Source organism: Callorhinchus milii, unplaced genomic scaffold (assembly GCF_018977255.1).
Source record: "Callorhinchus milii isolate IMCB2004 unplaced genomic scaffold, IMCB_Cmil_1.0 Scaffold5, whole genome shotgun sequence".
In the NCBI taxonomy this organism is placed as follows: Eukaryota; Metazoa; Chordata; class Chondrichthyes; order Chimaeriformes; family Callorhinchidae; genus Callorhinchus; species Callorhinchus milii.
The window spans coordinates 63,680,531-63,695,415 of NW_024704746.1; the positions used below are offsets into that span (position 1 = coordinate 63,680,531).

The 14,885-nt window shown below is 44.1% G+C and overlaps 1 protein-coding gene across 2 annotated transcripts in view; it reads left to right on the plus strand.

Annotated features, from left to right (window-relative positions):
• Positions 1-14,885, plus strand: part of nrf1 (nuclear respiratory factor 1) — a 42,737-nt gene that overhangs the window by 14,374 nt on the left and 13,478 nt on the right. For both annotated transcript variants that reach the window (XM_042335502.1, XM_042335503.1), the window contains exons 6-10: positions 5,656-5,814; positions 7,021-7,206; positions 7,800-7,901; positions 8,455-8,612; positions 11,799-11,923. In XM_042335502.1, coding sequence (XP_042191436.1) covers positions 5,656-5,814; positions 7,021-7,206; positions 7,800-7,901; positions 8,455-8,612; positions 11,799-11,923 — 730 coding nt within the window. The remainder of the gene's footprint in view (positions 1-5,655; positions 5,815-7,020; positions 7,207-7,799; positions 7,902-8,454; positions 8,613-11,798; positions 11,924-14,885) is intronic.

The following is a 14,885-nucleotide window of genomic DNA, read 5'->3' on the forward strand; positions in this document are numbered from 1 at the left end:
GGCCAAGGATATCCGCAGGCTAGTTGTGAGTGTGTTTGAGGGCGGAGGGGTAACCACATTACACATTACCCTGATCTTGTCCCCATGACATCTCAGACTCACACCTACCATGGGAAGTTGCTGGATTACAGTCAGGAGTGGGAACGTGACCGATCTTCCCCAAACCCCCCCACACACACACTCTCTGACCCAGAGAGCTAGGATCAATTATAGAACATAACTGATTTCCCATTCCCTCTGCCCCCTCCACACGCACACTAACTTCTCTGACTCAGAGGTTTAGGATTAATTATAGAACATGACTGATTCCCCCCCCACCCACACACACACACACACGCACAATCATCTCTGACCTAGAGGGCTAGGATCAATTATAGTGTACATTGGGCTGATCCTGTTGAATTTGGGTAATTCAGCCCAGACCAGGGATAAGGTCACAGATTTTCTCAAATCTTCTACCTTGGGTGTAACTAGATTTCTGACCCCGAGTCAGTAGGCAGTGGGATATAAGCAGATGCACTGGCTTGTGTGAGAAGATACAGGTTGTGACTCCGCTAATCAATCAATATTGTTGTTGAACCTGAAGTGGCACGGACACGATATCTATCCTGACTCGCGTCTATTTATACCAGGACTGGTTCAGAATTTATATAAAGGCCATTTTAGGGATGGATTGGACCTTGGTTTGTCCTATAAAGCGGTTGACTAATGTAGTTTAATTGTTAAGCTCCCTTTCTACACTATTTGTTCAGTTTAATTGCTGAGTTCAAGCTGAATTCAATCTTGTGTTTTGCTATCACTTTCATCAAATTCACATTGCCCTCCTCTGTGTCCATCTTGCACAAAATGCTGCCAAAACCGTCATGCACTTTGTTGCCCCCGACTTGACTTTTCAAACAATCTTTGCCAGTCTCCCAAGCTCCGCCATCCACAAGTTCCAGCTCAAAGAAAACCCTGTTGCCTGCCTGCACCCAACTGCATCCCCAACACCCCAATTCTGCCAGTGCATCAGCTTCAAGTTTCCTCAACCTCACCTATAAATCACTTCATATCATAGCACCTTCCTATGTTTAATTTTCTCCTACCCCACTATTCCACTCGTACCCTCTGCCCAGAAAACTCAGGCCTGCTGTGAATTCCCGCACTATTGGTGGCCGAGCTTTCTGCAACTGTATCCCAACCTCTTTAAATTCTAACCTAAAAACTTACTCCTTCGACCTGAATAGTTATTTCATCCTACCCCTCCTCCCTTACTCAGTGTCTGACACCGTGAAGCACTGTCTGTGTGAAGCATTTATGCTGTATCCCTGTCCAGGGTGACGAAAAAGTCGTGAAGCTACCCTGCTATCTAAAAACACACCAAAAATATCATCATTTCCTTAAGACTTATTAGACATTGTAATGATATCACAACTTTTTGGTTACCTTGTACATACCCTTGAGACTATTCTTACTCTCTGTTCTTCTTTGACAGTCACCGTATCCTTGAATATATACATAACAGTCTGTGCTTATTCTGCTCTGAGCTGAATTACCTCAGCTCATTGATTGATTTACTAGCTTCAGGTAGAACAAGTCAGATTTTCCAGTGCAGTGGCCTCTGTTCATCGGTAATGAATCCTTAAGGGCAGAATGTTCGAGCGCTTGCCTCCCAATCCAAAGGGTTAAGATTTGAACTTGAGGGCCACCCAATATCCGAAATCTGCCAGCTTAAAACGCCTCTGTGACTCTTCCTCGCCAGACAATACGTCTTGTGACTATGGGGGGTGCATCTCAAGGGGAAATTGAAAAAAGAATAGGTTAAATTGGAAAACGAACCCGCTAGTGTACAGTACAATGTCATGATGTGTCAGTTGCGAGCATGACGAGGTTTGTGGCTTTTGGCATTGAGAAAAGTATTGGGAGGGGATGGAAATCAGGCCTATCATATCTGTCAGTCATGTTTTCAGCCCTTACACCCCGAAGCTTTGGAACTCTCTCCCCCAATCCCTCCGCCTTGGCTCCTCCTTCCCCTCTTTTAGATCACGACTGAAGATCTTCCTCTTCGACCGTGCTTACGTTCACCTCCTCCCTTCTTCCGGTTCGGCGTCAGGGTCCGCCACTGTTAAGCGCAATATGACGCTGCCTTGTGTGAAGGGCGCTACATAAATGCAAGTTGTTGTTGTTGTAGTTGACTCATTACGAATGACAGCAGACTGCGCATCGGTATTCTACCTTGTTGTGACTGCCTCTCGGTAGCTGGTCACAGAGTCCCATGTAATTTGTGTAGTCCTGCAGCTCAGTGGTTAGAGCACTCGCCTCGCAAGCGAGAGACGTGGGTTCAAATCCCGGCAGGGCGAATTGTTGGGCAAGTTTCCTTACTCCACACGCCTCTGTTTACCTAGCAGTAAGTAGGAACCCGGTAGTTCGGTCGATTGGCGGATTGCTTTTCCGGCGATAATAATACTTAAAAAAAACAATAATAATTTGGTCACTCAATCCATGACTGTTTGTGGGACGTTGCTGTGCGCAATTGGCTGCCGCGTTTCGCCCACAAATGTACAGTCAATTCACTTTACAGTATATTCTGTGAAGCGCTTTGAGACATCCAGAAGGCGGGATAAGTCGCTATATCAAATGCAAGGATTATTATTATTATCTGTAATCTTGACTCAAGTGAGCTTCCTAGGAAATAAGGTAGTTAGTTGAAGAAAACAGCAATGTAAGGAAAATGGTATATAAATGAATAAGTAATTACTAATTAATTAATAAGCATTTCAAACTCGAGCTGGGGTCAGGAGGGGAGACGGGGGTGACCGATGGTATGGTCGAAGAGGAGGGTTTTGAGGCGGAACTTGAAGGAGGCTAAGGAGGGGGCGAGGTAGAGTGATTGGGGCGTGGAATTCCAGAGGTTGGGGGCAGAGTGGCTGAAAGGTCTCCCGCCAATGGTGGGGCGAGTGGGCCGGGGGACATGGAGCAGGCCAGAGCCGGCTGAGTGGAGGGAGCGGGCTGCTTGGGAGGGGGTTAGGAGGTCGCAGAGGTAGGGTGGGCCGAGGCCATGGAGGACTTTGTAGGTGAGGACCTTGAACTGGATCCTCTGAAGGATAGGGAGTCAATGGAGTCGAGCGAGAATGGGGGAGATGGGGTTGCGGAGTTTGGTGCGGGAGAGGACACGGGCTGCAGAGTTCTGGATTATCTGCAGCCGGTGGAGGAGGAGTTGGGAAGGCCTACAATTGGCAATCTGGCTTGGAAATTGTTGCAGTTGACTTCAATCTTGTCGTCATTGGACTTCCGTTTTGTAGAGATCACTAGATTTGAGTCGCAACTGCGAAGCGAGGGGAATGTTTGTTTGGAATTCAGCAAAATACTGCTACCCCTGGAAATTAATGGTGCCCCATCTACCCCAATGAATCTCATATCCTGTGCAATGTGACTGTCTAAGATGCTGTGACTTTAACTGAGTCAACCTCACCTCCATGTCAGCAATTTAGATCATTATTGGAGCTTGCTTTTGGTGCACGTAGAGAGAGAGAGAGAGAGAGTCTGGTGTAAATCAGATGGCAGGTGGGCACACAGGGGTATTATCTCTGTAGCAGGTGTGGAAACAAAGTGTTGCAACAACTAATCTCTGGATTAAGTGGCTGGTGAGCCAAATCTAATTCTGTACATTTTTTAATCCGTTTTTAATGTAATTAATCTGTGTAGATTAACGGACAACTTAAAAAGCCCCTTTGCTGGTGGGGGAGGGGTAGAGGTCGGGGTGGGGGATTGTATTCAGATTCAATATTATATGGTGTTCAGTGTCTCTGATTATCTTTCTAACAGGGCTCTCTAACATTGCTTTCTCTCTTTCTGATGTGCACATAATAATAATAATGAACCTCTCATTTGATATAGCGCCTTATGCTATTGCGATGTGTCAAAGCATTTCACAGAATATACTGTCAAGTGTATTAACTGTGCACTTTATGTATATATGCACTCCAGAATGTACTTAAACTGAATATTTTGTCCTACAGTGTTCTGTATTCATTCAAATGCAAATCAGATCCATATTTTGGGCTAAAGTATATGAGTAATTTGAGACATGACATACAGTAAGTGTCGTATGCTTGGAAGAACCAGGCAATTTAGGATCTAAGGTTCCCAAAGCTTTCCTTTCCATTATAGACTAATCCATACAGAATGAATTGCTATCAACACTATTGTAGAATGCGACTACCAGGATGATAGAAGGTGAACTAGATGGACCTTGGTCTTTTTCCTCTAGCAGTTCCTGTGTACTGTTCCTCAACCATGCAGCCATCTTTAGTGTGAGCCTAGACTGTGAGGGTCAGCAGCTTTTTAGCCTGAGGGAGTGGGGGAAGGGGTAGGTGGTGTTAGAAGAGGAGAGAGAGGTCACAGCCAAGCCTGCTCCTAACCTCACCAAATATGCACACTTTCCAGCAAGGGTCACTGCCTAACCATTGGGAGGAGGATCCAAGATTTTTTGAAAAAAATTTGCAAAAAACTCTCTTCACACCCTCAGGGAAGCAGATCCCACTGCCCCTCACCTTACGCATCCATTCCAATTAACATTAGATAATTGAGAACATACTGGATTCAATCCAAGGGTCATCTTAATCTGCGTGAGGTGGTCTTGCAACAGGCAAGAGACATCAGCGGCATAGAAGGTCTATTCTTAACTCATCAGACTTATTCCTATATCTCAATGGCAGATAATTTTCTGCTGTATTACGGACAACTCAACTTTCTTTTCGCCCACAAAATGCACAGTCAATTCACTTCATAGTACATTCTGTGAAGCACTTTGAGACGTCTCAACGACGTGATTAGGCGCTGTATCAAATGCAAGGATTATTATTATTATCAAAGTTGCACGTTGGTTAGTTGAGGAACTGCTAGTTTTGCTAGTGAAATCTGCCACTGGTAGAGAGTTCAGGTGAAGACACTCAAACTATTGAAACTATCTGCGCTTAAACGTTCCTGGAATGTTACCCTGTGGGTGTTGGACTGTGAGTGGCATTGATCGTGAGGCAATGATTTGCTGGAGATGGAGCAATGTGTTGATTGTTGATCGTGAAAGCCTGAGCAGCTGCTGAAACTGAACAGTGATGAGTGAGGTGTCAAATGGAGATTTCAGTATTACTTGACCTTTTGATGCTGTATAATAATCCCTCAAATAAAGTGCTCTTCACTCTCGTCCATCAATACCAGTGTCAGAGGCATCAAAGCATCACAGTTTCACGAGAGACTATTAAGTGCAGTTCATAGTCTGGCGTAATTCAACTTCGGAATTAGTTTGGGATTTGGTCACTGCTAGTTTCAAATGGGAGAAAACAAATACCAGACTGTGGAGAAGTGCCCTGGTTACTGTGGTGTCCGCAAAGTGAGGTCTCCATACCTTCATCGCTACCAGGTTTGATTATTCAAATTGATGGTACTTGTCAGACATACCAGCTCCTCGCTACTCAAGCTGTAGGTCATCTAGAAATCTGCAGCCACCGCCTTGCCCCCTCCATCCCCATCTTTAAAGCCTACTTCAGAACCTACAATTTCGATGTGATGAGGTGCTATATATAATGCACGGATTATTATTATTATAAATTGTTGTTCAACTTTACTCAATTATTTGAGGCTTTAACTGTCCAATTGTACATTGCTTCTACCCCGCAGGCTCAGCTCCGAGCTTTCATTCCTGAGATGCTGAAATACTCCACGGGCCGAGGGAAGCCTGGCTGGGGGAAGGAGAGCTGCCGGCCTATCTGGTGGCCTGAAGACATCCCATGGGCCAACGTTCGCAGTGACGTACGCTCGGAGGAACAAAAACAACGGGTAAGGTTTACTTTGAACTGTCCTGACTCACTCTCAGCATCTTACGTTGCAGTTCTGTTCTGTTTGTCCAGTTAAATCTACGATTATTGATGATGGATTCCATACGACTATTCCGTTGGAGTCCTGTAGTTCAGTGGTTAGAGCAATCGCTTTGCAAGCGAGACACCTGGGTTCAATTCCAGGCAGGGAACACGCCTAATAATAATCCCTCCAAAATAAAACAATAATAAATTGGTCATTTTCAATCCAGGACTGTTTGTGGGACACTGCTGAGTGCAATTGGCTGCCGCGTTTCGCCCACAAATATACTGTCAATTCACTTTACAGTCTATTCTGTGAAGCGCTTTGAAACATCGAGAAGACGTGAAAAGCGCTATATCAAATGCAAGAATTATTACTATCACATTGGAGACTCATCTCGGAACTGTTGAAAAATTTGAGGAGAATTTTTGTTTTACACAGCGACTTATTACGATCTGGAATGCACTGTCTGAAACAGTGGTGCAAGCAGTTTCAGTAATAACTTTCAAAGGGGAATTGGATATTTACTTGAAAAGGAAAAAATTGCAAAGCTATAGGTAAGAGTGGGGGAGTGGAACTAGTTGGGTAGCTCTTTCAGGCAAGCTGGCACAGGCATGATGGGCCAAAAGTCTGTAAGATTCTATGATTCTCGAAGTATACACAGCAAGATGTATCGCTGCTCTTTGAGTTAGCTACTGACCCAATGAGGAAATTAATGGAATCAGACTGCTGTGAATATTGTGAAATCCCAAGTGGTTTACTAGACTGGCATGTGAGTGGCAGAGGATCAGCAGTGCAAACTAATTTCATTTTCCATTTCTTTCATGAGATAATTTCTGCCCTTTATTTTAGGAGCAAATGTTTCACGATTCTGGGGCAATGGACATGTTCAGGTGGATGTTAAAGATCCCACGTCACTATTTGAAAGGAGAAGGGAGTTTCACTCTTCCGGTGTCCTGGCCAACAATCGCGCAAATAAAATTGGTCACTCGCTCCATGGCTGTGGAGTAAGGAAACTTGCCTAAGGTTTCGCTCTGCTAGGGAACAGAATCGGAGTCCTCTCGCTTGCGAGGCAAGAGCGCTAACCACTACATGAAATAATAACCATTAAATACGTAAACATAAAATACGTATAACCATTAATGGTCTCCCTTTTCTTTCTACCACCCTCTCGCACTCACATAGGTTTCATGGACACAGGCCCTGAGGACGATTGTCAAGAACTGTTACAAGCAGCACGGCAGAGAGGACTTGCTGTATGCGTTTGAGGATCAGCAAACTCAGACACAAACGCACATTGCTCACCTCGTCCCCTCTCAGACAGTGGTACAGACTATCAGCAACCCCGATGGCACGGTTTCCCTCATTCAGGTGAGTACGCAGAATAAAGTCGTTTGTATTCACTTTACAAATGTATTCTGTGAAGCGCTTTGAGAAGTCTCGGCGATATAAGACATGATAAGGCACTATATCAAATGCAAGGATTGGTATTGTCATTATTATTATAAGTCCTCTTCAGGCAGTTCCAAAACCTAAGGAAACTGGTACCCACTTGGTTGTACGATTCTATAGGGCAACTGGAACTGCATTTACCTTCAGAGCCATTAGGAAGAGTCGCATCACATAATTTATTACCTGCTGCCTCCGCTCCACTGGCTCCGGCCTACTGCTTGTCCCTCGGATCCTCCGACTCACCATCAGCGGTCGTGCTTTCAGCCACTACGCCCCGAAGCTGTGGAACTTTGCCTTGCCCTCTCTCCCCGTTTTCAGGTTGCGCTTGAAGACCTTCCTCGTCGACCGCGCCTAAGGTCACCTTGCCCTTCCCCCCCTGGCTCGGCATCGGGCTCCGTCACTGTTAAGCGCTCCGGAACGCTACCGTGCCTGAAGGGCGCTATATCAATGTAAGTTTTTGTTGTTATTTGGAACTACCCATTTAAAATGTTTCTGCCTGCTTTTGGTGTCAGGTTGGCACAGGTGCAACAGTAGCGACTCTGGCTGATGCGTCTGAACTCCCTGGAACGGTGACTGTTGCTCAGGTGAACTACTCCACTGTCCAGGATGGAGAGGTGAGGGCATTGACTGCGCTTCTGCTCAGTGAGCACGTTTTCCCCACCAGCACCCCCTCCCCACCCTGCCATCTGGCCATGCAGAGGCCTTGGCACCAGCTAAGCAGGGGACGTATGTAGTCACAATAGTTTAATGAGATAATAATCCCTCCCCCACCCGCCCCCCAAAATAAATAATAATCACTCAATCCACGACTGTTTGTGGCAATTGGCTGCCGCGTTTCACCCACAAAATATCCATTCACATTCCGGTATATTCTGTGAAGCGCTTTGAGATGTCTCGACGATGTGATAAGGTGCTAGATCAAGTGCTAGGATTATTATTATTAATAATAACAGAAACAGTACTTGTTATATTAACTTATTGGTTTAGCGAGCTCTTGCACACCACTGACTGTCCAGCACTTTGGGACATCCTCCTGACATGAAAGATGCTATACAAATGTAATTTGCTGTTGTCCGGTATAAGGTGCTTCTACTGTAGATCAGCTTCCTGATATTCGTTCTACTGCAAAAACAAACAAGGGTAACAGGCAGACTTTCATTTGAACAGGTCGAACAGAACTGGGCCACGTTGCAGAGTGGGGAGATGTCGATCCAGACGACACAGGCCTCGGAAGCTACGCAGGCAGTGGCCTCTCTGGCAGAGGCTGCAGTCGCCGCATCCCAGGAGATGCAGCAGGGAGCGACTGTAACCATGGCGCTGAACAGGTGGGTGTGAATAGCTGATCCGTGTAAACTTCCTGAGGCTTGGTACAAGCTGAGCATTCTTCGGATCCTCAGTTTTATCCTTGGTCAGTTTATATACGAACAGGAGGAGGCCATTCAACCCCTCAAGCCTCTTCCGCCATTCTGTTAGATCCTGACTGATCTGTACCTCAACTCAAATTACCCGCCTTTGCCCTAAATCCAGCGCCTTGGTACGTCCTCCTGACATGAAAGGCGCTATACTAATGTAATGTTTTATTGTGTATTTCTTGATACCCTTACCTAACAATTTGGTACACAAAAGGCAACAGAAGGACGAGTGGCTTAAAAAAAAAGAATGACTGAAACTTTAAGGGTGTGAATTACTAACTGAGTGTAGCAGTAATGCTGAGGAGTTGAAATAGATTGAGTGTCCTTGTTGTTATTGTATGTCGTATCAGTGCGTTACGTGTATAATTTCCTGGGAACCAGCTGTAGATTATTTCTTACCAAAGATGAAGCAATCATGTCATAATTTTTAATCTTCTCAAGTGAACACCACTGAGCATTGAGAGAATGGTAGACACTGCTAATCACTGGCAAAACACAAGATAGATCCAGAGTAGAAGACCGCACAAAGAATATTATCCTCACCCCACCCGGCCTCATGGAAAATCTGTAGCACAGAGGGAATTCATTCAGTCCATCGAGTCTATACGCTGGTTCTAGCTTTGAGACCAGTAGCGGAGCCAGGTTTTCCAACTGGGGCCTGTGAGTGTGTGTGTGTGATGGGTGATTAGTGACACCATCTTCTCATCGCTTCCCGTGCTGCCTGTTACCTCTTGTTCCGGCTCTCTTCCCATTGCTGTCTGAGCTGCCTCTCATGAGGTTGTACAAGGCACAAGGCAGCTCAGAGAGCAGGAGCGGGAGGTAAAGGCGACATATGTGCACTTAAAGACTAGGAGGGGGACACACGACTGACCCCTCCCCCATTAGCTCTGTCACTGTCTGAGATGTCTATTTTACGTGAACAGTGCTATGTAAATGTAAGTTATTTTGTTTATTTTTCGAGTTCCCAATTATTTACCCCTTCTCCATATTTTATATTGATTTTCCTCAACGGAAGGAAAAGAAATGCTTTCTTAATTGCAGCCGAGAAAACTAGTTACAGGCACACTTCTTTCTGGTAACCCAACGGAAGCAACAGTAAATACAAGACAGGGTTTGATGCACACGGCAGGTGTTGTGTGAGAGAGGTTCATGGGGTTCACAGTACACGAAACATTGGTTCAGATTCTGAACCTGGTTTCATTCCTTTAATCTCAGCATTGTGTACACTACACACATGCACGTCATCATCGTAGAAACTTATTTGCCTTTGCCTGAGCGTCTCCCTCAGATTTACATTGATTTACATAGAATGCTATTTGGTCGAACTAGTCCTTGCACTTGTTCATACTCCACAGGTTCAGGTAGCGTCACTCTTATGTTCCCACCCGTCACAGTGCATTAGTGAGACTCTGAGCTGATCAGAATAAAGTTTCTAACACTTTATTCTTTCACAGTCTGTAGATTGTACAACATACTGTCACAACCCCCATTTCCCAAATTCTCCCTATGAATAAGTAAATAAATATACCAGCCCTGACTGAAGGGAAAGCACAGATTCTGGCATCTCATTCACTCAACATGTGGTCCAATTAAGTTGAGGAATGCTGGCGCAGGTTGACACTGTATGTTGCTGCACTGCCTGTGGCACTCGTTTTTGTTCCATTTCATACAAAAACATATAGGTTCCTGATCAGCCAATAACTTTTGGATGAGCCAAAACATGTTGTTGACTTGACTGTTATTAAATGACACAACACCAGATGAGTGTGTGTGTGCGAGTTGTCAGGACCTGAGCATTGAGGCATGAGAAACAGGTGCACTGGCCCATGCACACAGTATAGCTAGTAATACTGGGAATTAAAAGACTTGCTTGAGACCTTTAAGCTGATTTGTTTTCTTAAACTGAGAAACCCAGGTGCAGCCACTAGGCCCTGAAACTCTGGAATACTCTCCTTCAATCCCTCCGCCTTGGCCCCTTCCTTCCCCATCTTCAGGCCGCACTTGTGAAGACCTTCCTCTTCGACCATGCCTGCGTTCACCTCCCCCAGGCTCGGCATCTTGCACGTTCTGGGACGCTACCCTGCGTGCGAGAGTGCTATATAAATGCAAATTGTAGAAGGCAAAGCATCAAGCCCCACAGTGCAGATAATGGCAATGTTGATAAGAGTAGGAAAGAAAACAATATGAGTTGAGAAGTAGGATTTTGTCACATCAGATAGGAGTTTTTAGAAAGTTTGCAGATTGCAGGCGGAAGGGAAGGCTGGGTGAAACGAGGCTTCACTTAGTTTATTAAGTGCTTGGAGAAAATATGGTCGAGATGGAGCTGGTGCGATGAGTATCTTTCATGCTTCCAGTATCCATTCTCATCTTGTTTTACCCTCTGCTGTGACAGGTCTTAATCGGAAGCTGGAGGCCGCCCTATTAGTTTGTTTTACTGCTACACCTGGACACAAAATTGATGTACTTACTCCCTGCTCCAGGAATGCAATTTAAAAAAAAAAAAAGTATTTAAACAAATGCATAAAATAAGCATGGCCATCTCCCACCAGCCCAAGGGGAAGGGCAAATAGTTTTTGCTGTACTCAACTTCCGTGGTGATTTGAAGACTTAGCAGTATCTCTGATGGTGCTGCAGTGGAAGACGTAGAAGCAAACTGTGAAAGGAAGACGAATCATTTATATCAAGTTATTTCTTTGTGCTTATTCACATTTTCAGAGCATTACTGATCCCCAATCCAGACATTGGAAGGCAAATCATGGTACTTTATGACGAGCAATGCTGCGTATTGTCCATCGGGGGGCATCAGTGAATGATATTTTCAATGATATTGGATCAAAATGAGCACATGGTGATATTAGCTTTATATGATGGCTACCATTAATATACAGTGATATAGAAAATACCTTGTGTGGTCTAATTGATTGTCACCGACATTTCTGAGGTGAATGGGGGGCGGTGGTGAAAACTTGGGTGGAGTATAACACCAGCACGGACTGGTTGGGCTGAGTGGCCTGTTTCCGTGCCGTAAGTTCTGTGTAATTTGGGATTGCGTTTTATGAAGCGTCTGATGAATGCGTCTTGTTTTTTTCCTTGCTGTAGTGAGGCTGCCGCCCACGCTGTAGCCACTCTTGCAGAAGCCACCCTGCAGGGCGGAGGGCAGATTGTTCTGTCGGGAGAGACAGCGGCTGCTGTAGGAGCACTAACTGGTGTCCAGGACGCTAATGGTAAGAGCCTCTCCCGCCCTTTAATATTTGTTCCGAACTAGAAGTTACTGATTACTCGCTGGTAGTGAATAGTTACTGTATGTACGTACCTCCTGTTTTTTTTTAATGTGCGTTTTATAGCAATGTTTAAAGAGTCGGGTCTATTATGTGCCAGGTGTAGATGCAGCTATATTCTGTGCGCTTTGTGAAAACAATGTGCAAACGTCTGTGCAGATCAATTTACAGGCAAATAATATCATCTGTGCAGATGTTTTTGCCCATTGCTTTCACAAAGCACATAATAGAGCTGCATTTGCACACGGTTTACATATTTCAGTGAGTCTTATCGTTAGTGGAACAATGGAATCTCAACATATATTGACGTTGAAATAGTGTGTCCCGATCAGAGTTTCTAAACCTGACAATGTGTGGGAGTTGAATTGCCCTGGCCAATAATCTCCCGGGTAAAATCGATCATTCACTTTATGGCTGTTTGTGGAACATTGCTGTGCACAAATTGGCTTCTGTGTTCATCTACAAATATACAGTCACTACACTTTCACTGTGAAATCCTGTGAAGTGCTTTGAGGCATTTCAGCAGTGTGATAAGGCGCTATATCAATGCAAGGATAATGATTATTTATTATTAAAGGGCAATAATATCCAACCAAAGATTAGGTGCATCCATTATTCCAGATTAGGGTCTGACCAATGTTTAACACATCAACAATGCACACTGGTTTGAATTTCGATTCTATTCTTCTTTCCTTTTTTATTGCTGCAAATACAAGAATTTAGCACTGAGCTGACAGTTTAATTTGTACGTGTATAAGCCTTATCTCTTGTCTTGAGTCATGCAACTGTTCCATTTGCACCCTATTTTCTCTTCCATCAATATTTTCCCAATCCCACCTCCCACTTCCTTATCTGAAGGCCATTTAACTCTTTTATTTCTGGTCACCAATTCCCCCCCCCCCCACCCTACAAAGTGGTCAGTGCTCATGTGCGAGTCTTGATATTGAGTGACAGTGGGATGTTCTATCATGGGTGCCATTACAGCCAAGTTCAATCTTCATACCATGTCAATGTAAATTCGCCTTACAGCTGAGATTGTGATAGTGATCAAGAGTGCAAACTGTATTCTCTTTCCTAAATTGGGCAGGGCGAGACCTTAGGCAAGTTTCCTTACTCCACATGCCTCTGTTTACCTAGTAGTAAGTAGGAACCCAGTTGTTAAGTCCATTGGTGAATCACTTTCCAGAGGCAATAATCCCTTCAATAAAAATTTAAAACAATAATAATTTGGTCACCCAACCCATGACTGTTTGTGGGACGTTGCTGTGCGCAATTGGCTGCTGCGTTTCGCCCGCAAACTATACAGTCAATTCACTTTGCAGTATATTTTGTGAAGCACTTTGGGATGTCTCAATGACGTGATAAGGTACTTCATCAAATTATGTTACAATTCAATTTCTTTGGCGTCTTTTGGTATTTTACCCTTAAAAGTATTTTTCCATATCTGTTCCAAGGGACAAACCCTGTATCCATCAATTGACATTTTTATTGCACCTGCCAAGCTGACATTTTATCATCTCTTTTCGAAGAAATGTATGGGGCATTATCAGAATTCATAATATTGTTTGAACAAACAGGAAAGACACTGTAAATGATTTAAAATATTTGGATGAGCAAACATTAGGTACCAACCCCCCCCCCACAACCCCAACTTCCTGGGCTCCAACAATTTAATCAATTTCGGGTAATAAGCTGGTGCCTACAGCATTTGCTAAATTAATATTTGATGATCATAAGTTATCAAAATTTTATGGCAATCATAATAATGCAAGATGAATCTCATTCATAAAATTCCCATCAGTACACAGTCTGCCTTGTGTGTATCCGGTTTTGATCTGTAATATTTAATGAACAAACCCTACTGAGTGAAGACTGGAGAATCAGAAACGCCAAGTGGCTGTGAACAGAGAGTAAAGAGACATCAAGAGACCGTCAAAAGTTTTAGGGCATGTAGGAGTTTTTAAAGTCTACCCATACTCTCTTTTTTTGGTCAGCATAGTGTTTGATACCTGCAGAAACCCATCAACATCCTTAAGAGTAGCCAAACCAAACCACCTACACATGGAAATCCCAGAGATAGATTGTTAGAATGGAATGGGCACTCTCTCCCTAGAGGGATGCATCCTGCTTACCTAATTCCGGAAAGCATTAGGAGCATTATATTCTCCTGTTAACACAGGTGTGCATCATCTTTTGAGAACCCATTGATTATAGGATTCCAAGAGCATGAGATGACACATATTTTGCTCAAATGGTAGTCCCGAAAACAGGTGCCAATAACACTCCCTGCCTCAGTGACACTGTTTGCGATAATGCTGCTTCCAGTTGATGATGATAATAATATTAATAATAATAATCCTTGCATTTGATATAGCGCTTTTCACGTCGGGAGGACGTCCCAAAGCGCTTCACAGAATATACTGTAAAGTGAATTGACTGTATATTTGTGGGCGAACGGCAGCCAATTGCACACAGCAATGTCCCACAAACAGTCATGGATTGAAAATGACCAATTTTTATTATTGTTTTTGTTTTTGGAAGATTGCTTGCCTTTCCTCAAGCGGAAAGGCTTGATCCAGACCGTCTCTAGTTTTACTCTATCCTTTCTGAGAAAAGATATTAGGGTAAGGTGAGAAAGAGGGGAGGAGATGTGATCAAGGTCAAGTTGCTGACGAACATTACAGCCTTTTTTTATTTGAGGAATCTTGGGTTTACTCTAGTTCTTGCGACCTACAATGGTCTCTGATGTTGCGATTGATCAGGAACATTGTGAGATATGTTTTTCAAAGGCGATCACATAGCATAGTACTTGTCTGGCTCGGATCCCACTCAGTAAGCTCTAGTTCACAAGGCTGGGGACATGTTCACACCTCTAATTCTTATTAATAAACCCTACAAGATGGTCAGC